The 18,749-nt window shown below is 39.7% G+C and overlaps 1 protein-coding gene across 1 annotated transcript in view; it reads left to right on the forward strand.

Moving 5' to 3' along the window:
* MYO3A (myosin IIIA) overlaps positions 1–17,813 on the forward strand; it is a 127,065-nt gene extending 109,252 nt beyond the window's left edge. Inside the window, exons 29-33 of the mRNA XM_009890568.1 lie at positions 365–1,340; positions 2,089–2,227; positions 11,440–11,549; positions 13,950–13,990; positions 17,699–17,813. Coding sequence (XP_009888870.1) covers positions 365–1,340; positions 2,089–2,227; positions 11,440–11,549; positions 13,950–13,990; positions 17,699–17,813 — 1,381 coding nt within the window. The remainder of the gene's footprint in view (positions 1–364; positions 1,341–2,088; positions 2,228–11,439; positions 11,550–13,949; positions 13,991–17,698) is intronic.
* Positions 17,814–18,749: the final 936 nt, after the last annotated feature.

The raw sequence follows: 18,749 nt of genomic DNA on the forward strand, positions 1-18,749 counted from the left end.
ATTTAGGATTGTGTGTATTTACACATATTTGAGGTGCTAAAAAGCTGCCTTAGGTTTTTGTTAACAGTTAAATTAATTCTTTACTGTTTTATCAGTCCACATGAAGCCTAGATTGTCCCTCTAGCAATTTTCTGTGAAGAGTTTAACAGGGATGGCCCTTTTCACTTTAAGAAATAATAAGGATCATAAAGATGGAGATTGGTTTGCTGTCCTTAATTCCAGTTATATGAACTAAGTCTTTCCCATGTTGCAATGTATCAAATTGCGATTTAGTACACAAACACCACCAAAGGTAGTTGTAAAGTTGTCACTCTCCTTCATCTCCTTCAGCTATAATTTTTGCCCAAAACTCTATTCCATTCAGGGAGTCACTTAGAAAGAAACAATCTGAAAATGCAGCACCTATTAGCGAAAATGAAAAGGATGAAGAGCTTCAGGATAATGAGGAAAGTCCAGCTGGTGCGAAGAGTGCCCTTCCTAAAACAGAAGAGGAAGCAGCTGTCATTGTTCAGAGCCATTACAGAGGCTACAGGGTCCGTAAAAATATAAAGGAACAGTGCAAAAAAATAGCAGAGGAAGAATTATCTGCTGTGGAATTCCTTGAAGCACAACTGCAGCCAGCTCAAAATGATACACTGGAAGAAGCAGTAGATGAGGAGACTCAAGATGAAGCTGATGCTGTTGCTGACAGTGAGTGCTCTGGGTACGGTGACACAGGGAATGTACAGGAGCAACAGACAACATCCACCGAAGGAGAGGGAGCTTCTGTGAAGCAGAACCCGGTAGTAGAACATGTTGGTGAAGGTGAAGAACAGGCCTCTTTGGAAGAGCCATCCAGGAAATCTGTCAAAATCACAGCTGAACCTGGTCCCCAGCAAGAGCGAGGTAATCAAGCCATGGTCAGCCCAGATGGGCAAAATCAAGAATCTGCTGTGGTCCAGCCCAGGACTGACAGGGATGTGGAAAGAAACCACCTGAAACATGAAGCAGTGAAACCTATGGGATATAAAGGAATTACAAGAAAAGAGTCAGTAAGAGGCTCAAGGAAGCAAGTTGAGGCAGCAAAACAAGGTCCAGAAGACAAAGAGAAGGCAGCAGTGGTTATTCAGAGCAGTTACCGGGGTTACAGAAGGAGGGGACAACTCAGAAAAGAAGGGAAACTACCTTGCAAAAGTCAAGAGAAAACTATAAAGGAGCCAACAGAAGCAGTACATGTTCAAAATAATGATCCCCAAACAATAAAAGATAGGGAAGGCACTGGTATGGAGGCTGAAGACTCTAAGACACTGAAGGGAGACTCGGAGAAAGAGGCTTGTGATTTGGCAGCCTTTTCGCGGCAGGTAAGAAGCTTATCAGATACATACCTTGAGCACATTACTCTGAGCAATGACAGAATAGCAAAGTTATTCTACTGGCTTCAGTGGCACCAAGGGTTTACTCTTTAAAATTTTGTAATGAGTGTTCTATAAAAATGCATATTTTGGGTTACAAGAGGAAATACCCTTTTCAGAAAGCAGGGAAAGACAGTTAGAGCACTGGCAAAAAAAATATATGTTAGTTTTAACCTGGTTTAGATTAAATCACAGGTCTCAGCTGTCAGAAGCTTTGCCTTTGAAATGTGCATTTACCAGGCAAGGTCCTTAATTCAGTAAACTTGTGAAATGTCTCTCTAAATGAAACTAAAAGTTTCTGTGTCAATATCGGAGACTCATAAATGTGCAGAGAAATATGCCTACAGATGTAGAAGCTATTTTGCATCAGCAAGTCACAGTCTGCTCACATGTGTGAACCAATATGAAGTAGCTGCTGGACTGGGCTGCAGTGTGGAGTTTCCTGCGTGTCTTTTTTTTCCTTCTTTTTTGATTCTTCTTTTTTTCTTCCTTTTCTTTTTTCCTTCATATTTTTCTTCTCTTTTTCTCCCTCTTTTTTAAGGGGGATGAGGAGGTAAATGTGGTAGGGTTCTACACTGCAGTAAGTGGAGCAATACCTGTTAAAGTCATTCCCTAGTCCACTATTTTACCTTTGATTACCTTGGAACATGTATATGTATTCATATAATAACGTAAAATCCCGTGTTATATATTTCAGATATCAAAATTATCCGAAGACTACTTAGCATTGCAGCAAAAATTGAATGAAATGATATTGTCACATCAGCTGAGACCTGTGATGCTGTCCAAAGATAAGCAAGCTAACGGCCGACTTTCTTCTCATGTTTGTCAGTCAGGTAATGTTGAACCTTACTGTAAGCAGAATTTTCATTTGTAAACGGGACTTTAAAGAAGCGACTCCTAATCATGTTTTTAAAGGCCAGGGAACTAGTAGATGAGTTAGCTCTGGCTTGTCATGTAACTCAGGCTGTACGTTTTTGTACTAAGCACCATATCAGTATATATATGAAACATAGTTTCCAGGGAAATATCCAAGCCTGTTCAGGTTTTACATATTTACCATTTTTCTTGGTATTTTGTTTCAGTGCTGCTTAAGGTTGGTGAATGAATCATAGTGAGACCTACACATAGCATCTCTAGGAATACATTTATTTGGTAAAATTCCACATTGGATCTTTTTTACTTATATGTTGCTCAGCTGTGTGTGCTATTGATAAGATATGGGACTATGTTTTAAAAACAAAATATTTTTTTAGGTACTACGTCAAACAATTTACCAAAGTTTGTCAGAGATATGCTGAGTGAAGTTTTAGCTATCCACAAATGCAGCTGAGGCTATCAAAACTTGTAACTCCTACCCATGTTGGTGGGTGCGTCCTTAAAATTACAAGTAAAGTTTTATTAGGGCAACTAAGATGACTGAGGGACTGGAGCATCTCCCTTATGAGGAGAGGCTGAGAGAGCTGGGACTCTTTAGCCTGGAGAAGAGAAGGCTGAGGGGAGACCTTATTGTTGCTTACAAGTATCTAAAGGGTGGGTTGAAGGAGGATGGAGCCAGACTCTTTTCAGTGGTTCCCAGTGACGGGACGAGGGGCAACTGGCACAAGTTGGAACATAGGGAGTTCCGTTCAAATACAGGGAAAAACTTCGTTACGGTTCAGGTGACAGAGCACTGGCACAGGCTGCCCAGGGAGGTTGTGGAGTCCTCTTCTCTAGGGATTTTCGAGACCCACCTGGATGCAGTCCTGAGTAACGTGCTCTAGGCAATCCTACTTTAGCAGGGCAGTTGGACTAGATCATCTCTAGAAGTCCCTTCCAACTCTGAAAATTCTGTGATTAATAATTGGCATCCATTTAACTCGCACACTTCGGAGTATATTTGCAGAGGTAATATTCTCTTAAGTTAATTATATTCCAGTTAACATGGGCATTGGGGGTTCCCAAAATGCAGGCATTCTTGGAGCAGGTTAGGTGGCAGTGGGCAGGAGTACTGGATGAATAAAAGTGGAAGACATGGGATTCAGAGCGTGCGGATCATTAAGACCTGTGCCCTGTAGAAAGGCTCATAAGGAGCTGCCTGAGCTGCTCAGTCCTCTTCAGTTGGAACAGACATAACAGGGGATTTGCTCAGCTTGTGTCTTGGGCTGCAGATGTGGAGGAAGATGAGGGCAAATGTGGCAGATGACTGAGTGGGTCTTTATTTCTGCGGCCCCATGCCTCTGCGCTGCTTCTGGGGGAGATCTTTGCTCGCCTCTGCACAACTGGGACCAGATCCAGGACTGTCCCTCGCTGCCCAGAGCTAATTGTACTGTTTTCACTGTAATATTGTGGATTCAGTTGTCACGTATGCTGAAACTTCTTTCTGTTCCCATGGCTACATTGAAGAGATCCTAAAGGTACTTCACCCCCGCTGTGCAGTCCTCTCAAATGGGCAAGCTGCTAAAATGAGGGCTTGGTGTTTACAAAAACTAAATCTCGAAGTGTAAACTGGCTGCTGGTAGATAACCTATGCAGTTCAGCCTGTTTCCGAGACCAAAGTCTGCAAGAGAAAACAAATGTGAAATGGAAGACAAAGTGTTGTGATCTTTCATTAAAGACAGAGCAATGTTTGTGGTTGTCGTTGATGGGATTGTACTGAGTACTCTGTGAAATATTGCTAAATTTTGACAAGATAAACGTGAGGAACTGAAAATGCATGCTTTGGAAAATAACTCTTGATTCTTACACATTTCCTACAGAAGTTAGAGAAGAGAGGTAGATAGAGGGAAAGGGAATACACAAATCCCTGTTTTATCAGTTAAAGGTCTCGTTACTTACACAAGTGGACCGGGTGAAAATTTGACACTTTGAGCTGGGTCTGGCTCCTTGGCCCTTCTTGCCCAGCTAGTCTGAGCTGGGCAGCCGTAGTTTGTGTGTGCTCTGTTGGGTTGTTGACCCAAGCACCTTGTACAACTTGTGTGGCTACTCGTCATAAATGTAACAAAGGCGACTTTTGCCAGACAATGAAGTTCAAAAAAGCATGAAGGAAGGCCAGCTGGGTTCTAGTCAAGCCCTGTGTTCTGCTGGCCTTCCTGGCCACGATGGAAAGTTTCACTCTCTGCAACACAGTGGGTTTGACAGTGGACGCCAGGCTCAGCTGCTCACCTACGGTATGGAGCGATGGCAGCAGGGACCGGAGCCTTGATTTCTCACATCCCCACAGCCATATTTGTAACTGCTAACCAGTCTGCTGACTGGCCTTTCTTCGTGTGGAATGTGAACTTTCTTTTTCTCCATTTGAACAGAATTCACACAACAGGACAACTGTTTCCTTTTCAGCTATGACCAATGCACAAGATATTGAAGTAAGAGAATATACTCAGTAATTCCCCAGCTTGCCTGTGGGCTGGTGGGAGCCTAAGCATTACAGAGCTCAATCACAAAGCTGCATTGTCTTAAGTAGATGTCTATTATAGCAAACATGATCTAACTACTTGTAGAGAATATTTAAGTAAAAATATGCCAGTGCTCAGCTCATTTAGGTTGTACTGTCTACAGCACAGGAGTTATCAGCATTCTGGGTATCGTACGTTCTTCCTGTATGCAATGTAGTAAGATAACTACGCAAAACAAAGACTTGAGGTAATGTGCAGCAGATTGTCATGCTAAGTGAAGCAGGTAGACATGGTGAGTGATCCACTGTCTATGAAACAGGGAGGAGCCTTCCTGTCTTCTTGCCTACATTATGTGTTACAGTACAATTTTCACACACACACGTTGACAGAAGGATATGCTTTTATGGCAGGTTTCCCTCTAGGGCTACCTTTGCTGTCCTACCCATATGAAGGCAAGGACTGTTGAGCTTTAGCTGTTCTTTAAATCATATCGTATTTACCTATTTGTAATTACTTTGGGCATTTACATTTATTTACACTTATTCCTCAGCTCACTAGTTTTATATGTTTTATATGCTATAACACATGAATTGTATATTATAGCTGGATGCCAGATAGAATACTTGTCTGCTTTTGTCTGTGGGTAGGTGGCCATTGTTAAGTTTGAGAATTTACCCGCTCCTCTGATAAAATATTTTATTACGTTGCTGCCCACAGAGTGGAGGAACTGTGGGGCAAGCCAGATGGCGCACTGTGACAGATGTTCAGATTTTCAAAACTGTTTTATTTTAATAAAAATACAAAGCCTGCAGTTTAAAGAAAATATGAGCAAAGAGGTTAAATGAATCTCAACTCCACAAGGTTAAGTTGTTCTTAAGTGAATTTATTTGTATTCATAAAAATGCATAAAGCAAGCTGCACAGGGTTCCTGGAATAAACAAAATTCCCTGTGGCTTGAATTTCTGAGTAGGTTATATTTGCTTGCTAAATGCTTTCAGCTAAACATAATGGCTGCATCCCAGGACTGCACCTTTGGACTGCTAGTGAGCCTTGGGTTACGGTGGTGTCAGAATAGATGCACAAATAGCCACTGTCAAGTTTTTTGAGGGCAAAGCCTGAAGTGAGGGGAATTTGGTCATTATGGGAGCAAATGTTGTCTTTTTTCTCCAGATGAGTAATGGCACCCATCCTTGTAAGTATTAAATGACAGTTCAAGTACAAAATCTCAGCAAGAGAATTTTCTATATTTAGAATGAAATTCACATGGTACAAGGAACTCCGGTGCAGCTGAGGACCTTTTCAGCTCCACAAAGCAGTGAGATGGGCAGGGTTTTCAGCCAGGATTCCTCCTGCTGTAGGCTGCCGCAGCGCTACTTGCATGGGGTTTGTGGGCAGCCCTTGCAAGGAAAAGGGAGCCCGTGTAGCACTGGGTGTGCAGAGCAGTATTCACTGGACAGTCTGTCTTCTTTGTGAGTGAGTGGCCAGCCAGGGAGCACTGAGGTGTGGGACTGGAGAAAAGCAGGGTAGTCAAGCCCTTCTGCTGTTTGGTCATTCTCAGCTACTGGAGTGGCCTTTTGGACACTGTGCAGCCAGGATGTAGAAGATCTGTGCTGGGAGCTGGTCAGGTCCATGCAGAGCATAAGATTTGGGAGGTCATGGAAATGGAGTACAGCCATTTTCCTTAAACATCCTCTCCTAAATAGCAATAATCCCAGGTCACCAGACTCTCCAAAGTGAGAGTATTAGTGTCAGCCAGAGAATGAAACTGCTTCTCTCAGTGGGGCTAGCAGGACTCGGGTGCGAGAGATTAAACGCTTTCAACTTCTGCTGGATGCAGTCGGAAAGTTCTCAGTCTCTTGCAGTTCCTCGTACTAGGTCTCTGCCAGAATAATTACTCTGTTTTCTCCAGACTGAGAAGCATTTGCATCCATCAACTAATTTCCAAATCTGGCTGTGGTAAAAGTCCCATGAATAAACAATGCCTAAAAATTACTAACCAGAATGTTAAAGAGCAGTGCTTTTCTATGGGCAAATCCCAAACTTGAGTAATTACATCCTCATACTGCATACAGTTAGGACAGTAAAAAGGTATGCACATAAATGTTGTAAGCAGTAATAGCTGTTCACTTCTGGAAAAAGTCCTGGAATTCCAGTTCCTGTATTTGCATTTTCCTGATTACTTCCAAGCCCCTCTACAAACCCCATACAATTATTGCTCTTACTTTTGTTTTTCTTCCTGCTTTATTCTGAGCCTGGCTTTATGCTTCATGTCCCCGTAGATGTGCAACAGCACTGAATCAAACATGTAACATTTCACTTAAATGACCTGAAGATGGGTTTATCCGTTTCTCCAGGTGGCCTAATAAATAGAGACCTTTCATCACCTAGATGCTTATCACAGCTGTAACCACACTATTTCTCTAGTCTTCAGTATAAGATCTGTTGTAAGTCACACATTCATTTACATTAGCATCCATGGAGGTTGATTCCTTGAGATTGTTGTCTTCCAAGCTTATCGTTGTATGTCAGAATGTGCAGACACAGTTCAACCTAAAGGGCTGTTGATACTGATTCATCTTTATTCAAGCATTTCTTGCTCATTCTTGAATGTTTCAAGCACGTGCAGCTCTCTGCAGTTCCCGTAGTTCATGGTGGTGTCCAGGATACACAGACATCAAATGAGCTGGTCCTAAATTTCATTGTCCTTTTTCTTATTTTTTCAGTATATTTGGAGCTTTCAGTGAGCTGAAAGTAGTAATACCTTGTAAGTGAACACCGTAGAGTCAAAGAGTGTGTGTGCAACTTACGTGGGAGCCTTTGAGGTAGCGTTAGGCGAGCTAGCAGAAACACTGATAGGAATAAGGAATTTTCCAAAGATTTGCTAAACCTTCTTTAATGTTACCTAGCAGCCACACTGTTCACACGCCTTTGCTGACCCTTAACTCTGTAATTCATTCATTCTTATGGAGAATGACCTTAACTTTTATTAAACTTTCCATCATCACTTGATCAAATGTATGTTCTGACAGCCTGCTTCAGCTTTGGGCAGCAGAGAGATGTGACTTCCTGGGCACAGGTTACAGCATGGCTGACATTCGCTGCTGAGGTTCCAAAGCAAAGCATCCATGTCACGAGAGCAAAACCTCTTTCTTTTGACTAATTGAGTACTGGCTGCATGCACTTAGGCAGTTTGAGGAAAATCCTTCTCCCTTTCACCTTGTTCAACTGGTCTTCCTGTTGGTAAAACCTTTAAAAGGAATCTCTGTGTAGCATCAAATGTTTTCATTTCCAATTCCTCCTATGCATTGCTTCTAAGACACAGGAATGTGTCACAGCACTGACAGGACCTGTGCAGGTAGATATAACCATAGGGCATGGGCTGGCTGCAGATTCGGGAGTCTCAGCACGGTCCTTCCTTCAGTCCAACTCCTTGGCTGTGTTAATGACTAGCTGGGACATAACCTGAAGCAAGTCTCGGTGTGTCTTGCTTTGTGCATCTCATTTACCTCACTAGTAGGACAGGGATGATGGTGCCAACCTGACATTTCTGAAGTGCTTTGACAGCTGCTGTTGTGAAAGTTCTCGTATCAGTGTTGTAACATATGTATTTAAATATTAGATAGAAAGCATCAGTTTTACATATAAAGCACACGGCCAGATCTTGCTAGATATACTTGAAGCCTTAAGAAAAAATAGGCTATAAGATATTTTTCTATTGCAAGCCTGAGCTTCAGTAGAAACCTTTTCTCTGTAATGAACTCTAGAAGCAACATAATTGGCCTATTAATAAGTGAATGATTTTACTCTTCCTTTCTGCTTCATAGCCTACTGCAGAAAGGTATAGGCCATCTGGAAAATAAACGCATCAAACTCACCATTTATCAGGCTTGGGTATCTAATTTGCTTTCCACCTGTAACTCTACTAAGTAAATGATTTCTGGAATTATCAGCAACTAATGAGAAAACAAATTTTACTTTGTGCAGCGTGTTATCCAATACAAGCAACTACCAAATCAGCTGTATTTCAGTGGCAATGAACACACAAATCGAAGTGCAGAAGGAAATCACAGGTTCACTTTCTGGTGAAACAAAGAAAGCTAAACCTATCAAACTATTTTTTACTTACCGTGTAATTTGGAGGAAAAAAAACCTCAGAATTGCATTTTCAGCCCTCCATGTAATTTTAAAAAGGAACAATGGAGCTCCAAGCTTAGAAGGCTGTCTGCCCCAATGTGGTATTTCTGTCCCCTCAAATCTTTTGAATAATTCATACATATGTACAGTGCATGAACGGAGATGAAAAGCTATTTTTTACTGAAGCCTTTACCAATGTCAAAATGATGGTTTTTGAATGTAAGAGGAGTCATCTTTGCAGAGCATATACGCAAGAAGTATGCAAGTAATTTCAGTTGGAATAACTGTAATCTGGAATACGATAATGCTTTATGTATTTGACAGTGATGAATTAAAAAACGTAACAGCATACATAGTGATGAATTCTTAGAGGACAATAAAAACTTTTTAGGTATTATGAGAGCTTTTTCCTTGGGATTTTCCTGAAGCCCCCAGTTTGGCTTCATTTTCTTTTTCCAGATTTTCATGCAGTCATGGTCTTTGACACAATTTTTGAAAATATCCTACAGACAAGGGGTTTGGTGTTTCTGTTCAACTACACTGAATTTTAAGGGTTTTTTTTAAGGTATTGTTTCCAGTTTAGGCTCCTGTTGTGTTTAAAAATAAAGCAGGGAAGATATGCCTCTACTCTTGTCACAAATGGAAACTCAAATAACTCCAGGTGGTCCATTTGAAATGCATCAGGGTAGCAACAGCCCACATAACAGCACAGTAAGACCTGCTATACCTATTCAAATCAAAGAATGTAATTTATATTTAATACAGGTTACTGAAATGAATTTATTGCATCTAAATGTCATTGTTTAACATGAATTATCTGTACCCTGACTTAGAAAAACACCATTGTTCTCTTAAGTGCAAAATGTTAAAAGATACTTGTTCGTTCATTATATTAGAAGCAGTTTGCATTTCAGATAAGAAACTAAAACAATAAATGTAATCACTATCCAGCAACAATTTAAATTAACATTATTCATCCTGCCTCCTCTGTATATCCATGACCTTTACAAGCCTCTATTTATCACACATAACAAAAAACTTACACAGCTAATTTTGCAGGAGTCAACACTGATGTATTACTGATCGTTTCTCATTTAAAATGATTGTGCCACCTCCTTTATTAAAAAGATGTCTGATGTACATGGGAGAGTTTTTATTTTTATCATATAAAAGGGTTTCTGATGGCCATTAGAGAACAAAATACATTCTTCCTTCTAAGACTCAATCACATGTAGTTAGTACACTGGGGTTATGGAGTTAAAGTCACTTCATGTGAAAGAGGATTAGATCAGCAGAACCACACTTCAGTAATTCATTGGGAGCTAGATCCTCATTCCACCCTCACGCTATATTCATTTGTGAGTAAGGACATGCTTTTTCTCATGGACTGTCCTCTGAATACTTCTGCGATGGGACAAGGACAATCTGAAACCTCACTAGATAATGCAGTATATCTGGGCATAAGGTTCACTGTGCTGTGACTCCATTCATCACCCTGTATGTATTCCTATGTCTCTATCGTAGGTGTTCTGCTGCCCTGCAGCCCCCGCCTCCTTCCTCATGAAGGAATTGCCGTATCCCTCTATTAACTTGTCCTATAGCTGAAGCTAAATGTAAGGTGATCATGCTCATGACACTGTACGTTTGTGGTTCCTCAACCTCCCAGAGTCAGTTCTGTAGTCTCAGAACCTATAAGCCTATGAACCCTTAGCAGCCCTATATCTTAGACTAGCAGAACTGCATATAGCTATTTAACAAGCAAATAGCCAAGACACTTCTCTAGTTCCTCATGTGCCAACCAATGTAACCCACAAATCAGTGTCTGAGTTTGGAGACTGCCAGAGGACAGCAGTTCCATTTTGTGTTAAAATCCTGATTTCGTTTCCATTAGAATGGAAGCATTTTTTGCACATTTGCAGAAAGTTTTTGAGAAATAGAGACCAGAAGTTGAGTACATTAAACTAAGATTACACTGGATGCAATGGACATGGTCATGCTGTGTTGCGCAGTGGTACATGTTTTGGCTTGAAACGAACAGCCTCAGCAGGACACCTTGAGGGAAATCTACACCGTGATAATGTAGAGGATCAACCTCTGAATCAGAGGTCTAATGCCAGTTCCCTCATTCGGCACCTTAATGATTGACTTGAGTCTGAAAAAATATCATCCCTACCACCCAGGTCCCTGTTACAAGATGGTAGCCTTCCAGTAGCCATTACCCTTCAGAGTCCTTTTCTGAATGTGGAGCATCAGCGCTTTTCAGAAGGAGAAGCCTGTGCCAGCGCACTGCTGGGCTGCTCCAGCCTGACATTCGTTACATGGCATCTGTCCATGTGGTAGTCAGGACTCAAACAGATAAACCCATTCCCCTTTCCAGTCTGGTCATGGAAATGCCCCAAACAGTTGCTTTCTTGAGCTACTGCAAGCCGTAAAAGTGGCAATGTGGATATTTTTTTTCCTTTGGTGAAATTCTCCCCTGTTTTTGTAAAAGCCTCCCATTCTGTGAAGAAATAAGCATTGCTATCTTCTGCCTTTTACAGTTGCGGCCAAAGTAGAAGACTCTCACCCAATGCAGAGACCCCCTAGGAGGCCACGGAAGCCTAAGACGTTAAATAATCCAGAAGACTCCACTTACTACACTCTGATACATGTGAGTTTAGCAAGTTTTTGTGGGCTAAGACTGTCACATAATTCCCACCTAAACTCTCTTTCTAATTGCCCGATTACCTGTATTCCTTTCTAATACAACATAAAAGCTGTGTCCCGCTGAAAGGAGGCAGGCCACAATTTTCACAGTTCAAACTAGACTTGAAATTATTAAGGTTCAGAGTTGGGCCAGTTTTTAGTTTTGTACCTAAACATATATACATTCATTATATGCATAAGCAGCATTTGCACTTTCAATACCCAAATTAAGTGTCCGGTCTCCGTAGTTTCTTTGTAAGTCATGGGAGAGAAACAGGTTCATTCAGAGAGCTATTTTGAGTGTCTAAATTAGTGCTTGATCTTGCAGAGCGAGCAAATATTAAAATAGGCTGTATTAGTATGCACACTGTAACTTCCTTTACAAATGTGTCAGATTGTGATTATGAAGGAATTGGCAAATACCAATAGCTCAGGAGACTAATGGATTTGAGTGTGTCTATATATAGCCTTCGGTCCAAGTTCAGATACCCAGGGCTGCTTTCCACTCTTGACTTCGGTGCCCTTAAATATAGAAAAAAAGGCAAGAAAGCAAGGAGAAAGAGAGAAAATGCAAAAGCAGCTCAGAAAGCAGTTCCAACAAAAAAGCAATTAAACTCATTTGCTCGAGGTGCCTGTATCTTAGTGACCTATTTTAACAGCCGGTGAGAGCCCAGCTAATAAACTAACCGTAGCAATTGCTTCTCCTTTCAACAGAAGGTGTCACCAGGGCCTTTAGGGAGAGCTGTGTCTGGCATACCAAAAAAGACGCAGCTATGCTTTATTATGGGGACTTTGAAATAACACAGCTTTTGGAACAGTGATATTCTGAAAAGAAATTATATTCTTAAAAATAAATTGGCATGGAACAATAAGATTTGGTTTGTGAAAGAAAGATTGGTGAGATGAAGGACTGAAATGAAAAGCAAGACACTGGATTCTGTATTAGGAAATTTCTGAGGTGAAGTGTAATTCTGAAGTAAATGCAGATTTTGAAAGCTGAGACTATACAGTCAGGAACAGAGTATTTTGTGAAAGCTAATTTGTTACATGGCCAGCTCCATATCAGAAAACAGCCATCGCATCAGTGCGAATAAAAACTGCAGTAAGGCCAGGGAATTTTTAAACAAATTTTTAGCAGCAGTTTTTCAAGTTGTTAATCAATATAACCTTCAATTAGTTTTATTTTTTCAAGAAGCCATGAAAAAGAGAAAGAGAAGCCTGCTTTCCTAACACTGGTAAGGGAAGGGTTCGGTATAAACATCTATACACTGAAGCTTAGAAAGGAGACCTACTAGTTCTTAAACTCAGACCTTGGGCAAGTCATTGAGCTCTAACTTGAGGGCAGTCAGCTTTTCCAGCTATCATGAATTTTCTACCTTATTAAAAATCTCTGTGACCTGCAGGTATTCGCAGCTGATTATCAAGCCCAGATCACCTGAAAGTGATGGCACACAATATGAGTGCATTTTTCGAAAAATTTCCTGTCTTCGGCAAAACCAGATATTTCTCTCACGATATGTTACAGATAATAATTAGACACCTGCCATTCTCTCTCATCTCCTTGCATATCCAATGAGCTAAAATGGTGCACAGATATAAACGAAGTCTCACAGTAGCCCATTGTTCATACAAGGCACTAAATGTTTATTTGGGAGTTTATTTCTTTAGACCAGCCTAGCGTTTTGAAATGATATGTCTTGTACGTTTACCTGCATAAGAAGTGTCTGTCCATCAGGATTTCTGGTTCTCAGTGACTTTGCAGTGGTACAATTCACTAATTCTATTAAGTTTTCACTCAATTGCGAGAAACACAACTAAGACCAAAATTGAGACCATCTGCACTTAGAAGTGTGCTTTTGAAGTGTGATGCTGTAGATGCTGCAGCATAGCATTGTTTTGGCTGTAGGGACAGAAATCTATTAGAGGTAAGAAATTACTGACATTCCCTATAAATCTCTCTCCTCTGCATTTCTGGATGTTTTGTATCCTAAAGGTGCTTTTGCCACCTAGTATACTGCTTTTTAAACGTCCCTCTGTAAATTTGCCTCAGTGAGATAGTGTTGTCAACTTCATTAAAACAACTATAGATATTTTAAAGTTTTAGATCTCCTTTTTTGTTCTGATGGTGATTGCTTTAGCTTTTTTAACAGTATGGCAACTGCAATTTGGGAGTAACAATGCTAATCCCATTCTCAGTCTCAAAGATTCTGAAAAGAGATTTTTCTGGGGCACTTGGTCAGAAATTAGATTCTCTATATTTTCTTTTAACAAAAAACGTACAACACTTTACTACCTAACGTATTGATGAATTGTATCTTTGCATAAGCTTTCCTTTTAGTTTTTTAATTACTTTGTATTTTCTTAGAAATCAATACAAGACGAAAAACGGAAACCAAGAAAAGAAAGGTAATTTTTTTCATTATCTCACTAGTGTCATTTTAGTGCTCTAGAAATAGTTCTTAGTTGTACTTCAACCGGGAGAATAAAGCATTAAAAAAGCATAATAATTTGGTGATTCACAGGAAGGGAATCGTATACAAAGTTAAAATATGCCATTTTCAGCGACAAAAATCCGTTATAGAATTCAATCATTCAGTTTAGTACAGTGTGGCCCTTTACCATGGCAACACAAGCACAATAATAAGTTAAGATAAGGTCCACATCAAAGATAGTTCTGACATAGAAAATAATTGAAGGTGCTTAAAATTCCAGTCAAAGCAAACAAATAAACAGTTCTTTTTGTTAGCAAAAATACAAAGCCTGCTAAAATTGTCTCCTAAAATACATATGAGTGTTTGGAAGTAGATCATAAAAAATTAAAACAATAATTATTAATAACAGGTAAAGAAGAGTAGCCATTGAAATTTCAACCAGAAGTCTTTTCCTCACAGCGTAACACACCTATTTTGATGGATCTCTGCAGAAAGGAAGCAATGGATATATTCTGCCCTTCTGTATCTTAGATCCTTACATGTGCTCTAGACCTGGTTCACAGTTCCTGACATACATCATAGATTTATTTTATTTATGTTTCTATACTTAAGCTTTTTTGCTGCTCCCCAGTGACGTTGTTGTGGTCCTCTCGCACACGTGCTATGGCAGCCTGGTCATAGACGCAACGTGAATGGGCTCTTAGCACTATCCTCGGCTGAGGTTGCAGAATGCAAACTCTGTATCTAAAATATGTATCTTAAAGGAAATTACATGACATTACATGCACATAATATGTGCTCACAGCATCTAGCTTCATTCAGCCACAGTTTAAATTGCACTTGATTGTGCTGCTGCTTAAAGGATTCACTTTATGTCCATGTCCCCCATGTTTGGTCTGTTACAGCTCTTCTTCTGATGTCATTTTGATCCCGAAAAAAAAATCACACCTATTGTTGTCTCCTATTTAGCCAAAAGAAAAAAAAAAAAAATCAAAATCCAAATCTAGTATTTTCTCACATTTGGCCACATTTAGGTTTCACTCATCTTAAATCTAGATAACCAGTTCTATGACTGCATCTTCTTTCATGTGCTGACTCAGTATTAGTAGAACATAGCAACTGAAATCAATAAGTTATTTCTGGTTTCTACCAATGTGAGAATTGAATTCTGAACTTATTTTTTCAGGTTGCTTTTAGGATATTATTTTTCCCTCAGCCATTCTAAACTGGATGTTGGGATTTTTTTTTATTTGTACATATGATACCCTGGATAGCATTCATCTAACGACGTAACAGACATCTGCATTACTGGCACCGATATCTGAAGTAGTCGGTTTAGACTTTCTTCTTGTAGTCAGAGAAAAAAATATTAATCTTTAGGAAAATGATTCCTCTCTTCCTCAAGGAGATATCTAAAATAGGTCAGATGAATTATACCATAAAAATGCCTCTCCATTGAGTATAATTGCGAACCCAAACAATTTCAGTCATATATGTCTGCTTTATGGACATCTAAAAGTATTTAGCATTTCAAAAGTCTCAATATCTGCATCGTACAGCAGTCACATTTCAGAGACTGATTTCTTGTGCTTATATATATTTTTCCTTAGATCGTCAACACATAAACACAACTAATAATGACATTTGGTTGCCTTTTTTTGAATGTTGACTATAATATTGAAAAGTGAAACTTAACTTGGTGTACTTATTTATCAACAGTCTGAGCAAAGTGCTAGATTTAGATATCTACTACCATGAAATTTCATCTACTGATTGCACCTCAAAGGACAGCAGTTCTACCACAAGAAAGAAGAGACACCCAGCTGAGCGCAGGACTTCAATTTTAAGAGCTACTGAGCGGTAATTCATACAAAATAATAATAGGAAAAAAACAAAAGGTTTATATCCTTGTTGAGATATTCAAAAGATTCATAAAAACAAATATCCACTTTCAAATTAGACATAAATCTATTTTTTTTATTCGTGGATTCTTGCCAAATTAACTTGTAAAATGTATAGCTGAAAATTTCCCATCTTTATGCAGCAGGGCCAAATGCTGGTATGATTGGTGTTCAGCCTACCTGCTAGTTTTTGGCTTCCCAAGTGCCAGATGGGATGGACAGACATCCTGCTGTAAATCTCCGATCAGAAATCAAATTAAACTAAAGCAGAACCTAAAAACTGTATTTCTGATTGCTTAGGTTTTAAGTAGGGTGGATGCGTGCTGAACTTTCTCCCTGCTTTCTGCAGATAAGACACCAGCTTGACTGCCTCCTTTTCCAGCTGTCCTGTGGCAGCATAAGCGTTTATAGCCTGCGGTGGACCTCACCGAGGTGGGCAGCCAGGAGAAAAACCCTAAAGGGAGGGTTTGCTCAACCTCCTCTGTCCCCACATAGACTTCATAGAGGGTGACCTCTGCTGGGCTAAGGAAATTCATATTCTCACTCTTGCCAATGCACCCACACACACTGCATGTGCAAAACGCATATTTATATATCTTTATATATTTGTACCTTCTTGTGTCTTCATATATGTAAGAAGGACTTGGAAAATATCTAGGTCAAAGGCTTAAGGGAAACACTAAGCCTGGCACAATACTGAATTTGAAATGGTATCCATAGAAATAGAGGAAATGTTTGTGCCAGTTATGTATTTTATTTTGACATTTTTTTAGGTAGGATCTAAATTAGTTTTAGGAAGGTGTTGTGAAGGCATGGAATTAAAAATAATAATCTCCGGGAATTACCCTATAGTTTACATCCCTTGGAAAAGTTGCATTTCCAGGGTGGTTAATTACACCAAATCTAAACCCTGAGGTGTGGTTTAGATGAATGAGAATTTTGCTACTGAGCTTACTAAAAGGAATTTCTTACCTTTTACTGTGTGCTGCTGCATCCTAATTAGCCATAGTGAAAAAAGTATGTGTAACTTTTCACTGTTACCTCTGCAGGCAGATGAATGCAATTAATAAACATTTCTGCACTTCAGTATCTCTCAAATGGGGTCACCTGGATCTAAAGACTCTACAGTCATTTCAGTCTACAGAAGCGAAGCACTGAGTATTTTTTATTTGGCAGTTTACTGGTGTAGGACCAGTGATGGGCTACACCTTTAGTGTAGAACACTACAGATTTTTTGTAATTATTTCAGAGTAATATACTTTTTAAATAACTGAGTTTTATTTTTAATCTTGCTCCGTGGTAACACCTGGTGCCAGGTCACCATTCCAGCCTTTCAGAGGTGGCTTCCAAAATGCATCTTGCCGTCTGAAAAAAAAAATAATGAAGAGAGATGGACACTTACAGTGAACTCCACAGGCAGGTTAAAAATGGAGCAAACAAATTTACGCCAACTGAAAATCTGGTTCAGTAACCATCAGGCAAACACTACAGCAAAGCACCCCCATGTTCTCAGCGTTTTTATGTCCTTTTATTATGTCCCCTTCCTAAAAGAACACGTTGTTCTTCTGTGTTCATCTGCTTTTAGTATATAATGTGTTTGTTCCAAGGTGCCTGCTTTATGTAGCACAGGAAGAGGCCTAACAAAGTCAGGGGATATTTTTTTCTCTCTCCTTTTATTTCCCCCTCCTCTGAGGGTGGAGGTTGAGCAGTCGATTAGGAGTGTTTGCCAAGGTAAATGTTTTGACTTTAATTTCTAAAACACTTCTGCGCTTAATCCCTAGGTCGAGGGTTGCAGAAAGCCCCCTGGAAGAGAGTAAAACCGAAGATAATCCCTATGACTACAGACGACTGCTGCGGAAGACATCACAGCGCCGGCGCCTTATCCAGCAGTTCTAGCTGCTGCTGCTGCTGTTCCTGCTGCCATTTGGCTTTTATTAGCATAATCTTTTTTATCATTTTATACCATGTGCTTCCTTTTTTTTTTTTGTTTAATCTCCAATGTTTCAAGTTTACAACGTGTGTGTTCATGTGAATATGAATTACTGTGGTTTACAGCCCAACACCGTCGCAAAGGGACACTGTCAGTCACATATCACATACTTTAAAAAAACAACATATAAAAATCAGCTTTCTTTTGGATACCACTGCTACATCTTAAAATTATTAGACATTAAGCAGCTTACATCTAGTTTACTTTCCTCAATGCATACTTCTTTCTCTTTTGCATTTCATCAGTCTCATCCAATTAAAATAGATCATTTAGTTTATAGTTCCCTAGTTAAGCTTTCAAATTCCCATATGCACCTTCAGAAAACCTTAGTTATTGTTTCTAATAAATTGTTTTACAGGAAAAAAAAATTGCAAGAACACCATAGGGGAATTTCTGCTCATTTTAGGTTTACAACGCCTAAATTTTGGGATGAACTGTTTGTGGCAAGTGTCCCTCTAATGAAAACAAACAAATGATTAATTGGGTAGCATACTATGGCAGTTTATTTCATTATTGACTTTACTGTAAAGCTAGTAGCCAGCTTTAAAGGTCAATATTGTGTGTATAATCTTTATGTTGGAGATGTCCATTTATGGGAAGTATATCCAGCCCTTTCCTCGGCTTTGTGACTAAGTGCTGAACTTTTAAATCGTGTTTGCTTTGTTCTCCTTTGCATTACATTTTTAGGAATCTTAATCTCTGGGGTGCCAAGAAAGGAGTAGAAATATGCTCTCTGGTTGATTGCTGTCTAAATGTAATGATCATTCTTAATCAGTTCCACTAGAAATTAAGTGGAAATAAAAGCAATAGCCACCGTGTTCAAATTCCCCCCCCCCCCCCCC

Source organism: Charadrius vociferus, unplaced genomic scaffold, assembly GCF_000708025.1.
Source record: "Charadrius vociferus isolate BGI_N301 unplaced genomic scaffold, ASM70802v2 scaffold1038, whole genome shotgun sequence".
Classification (NCBI taxonomy): domain Eukaryota; kingdom Metazoa; phylum Chordata; class Aves; order Charadriiformes; family Charadriidae; genus Charadrius; species Charadrius vociferus.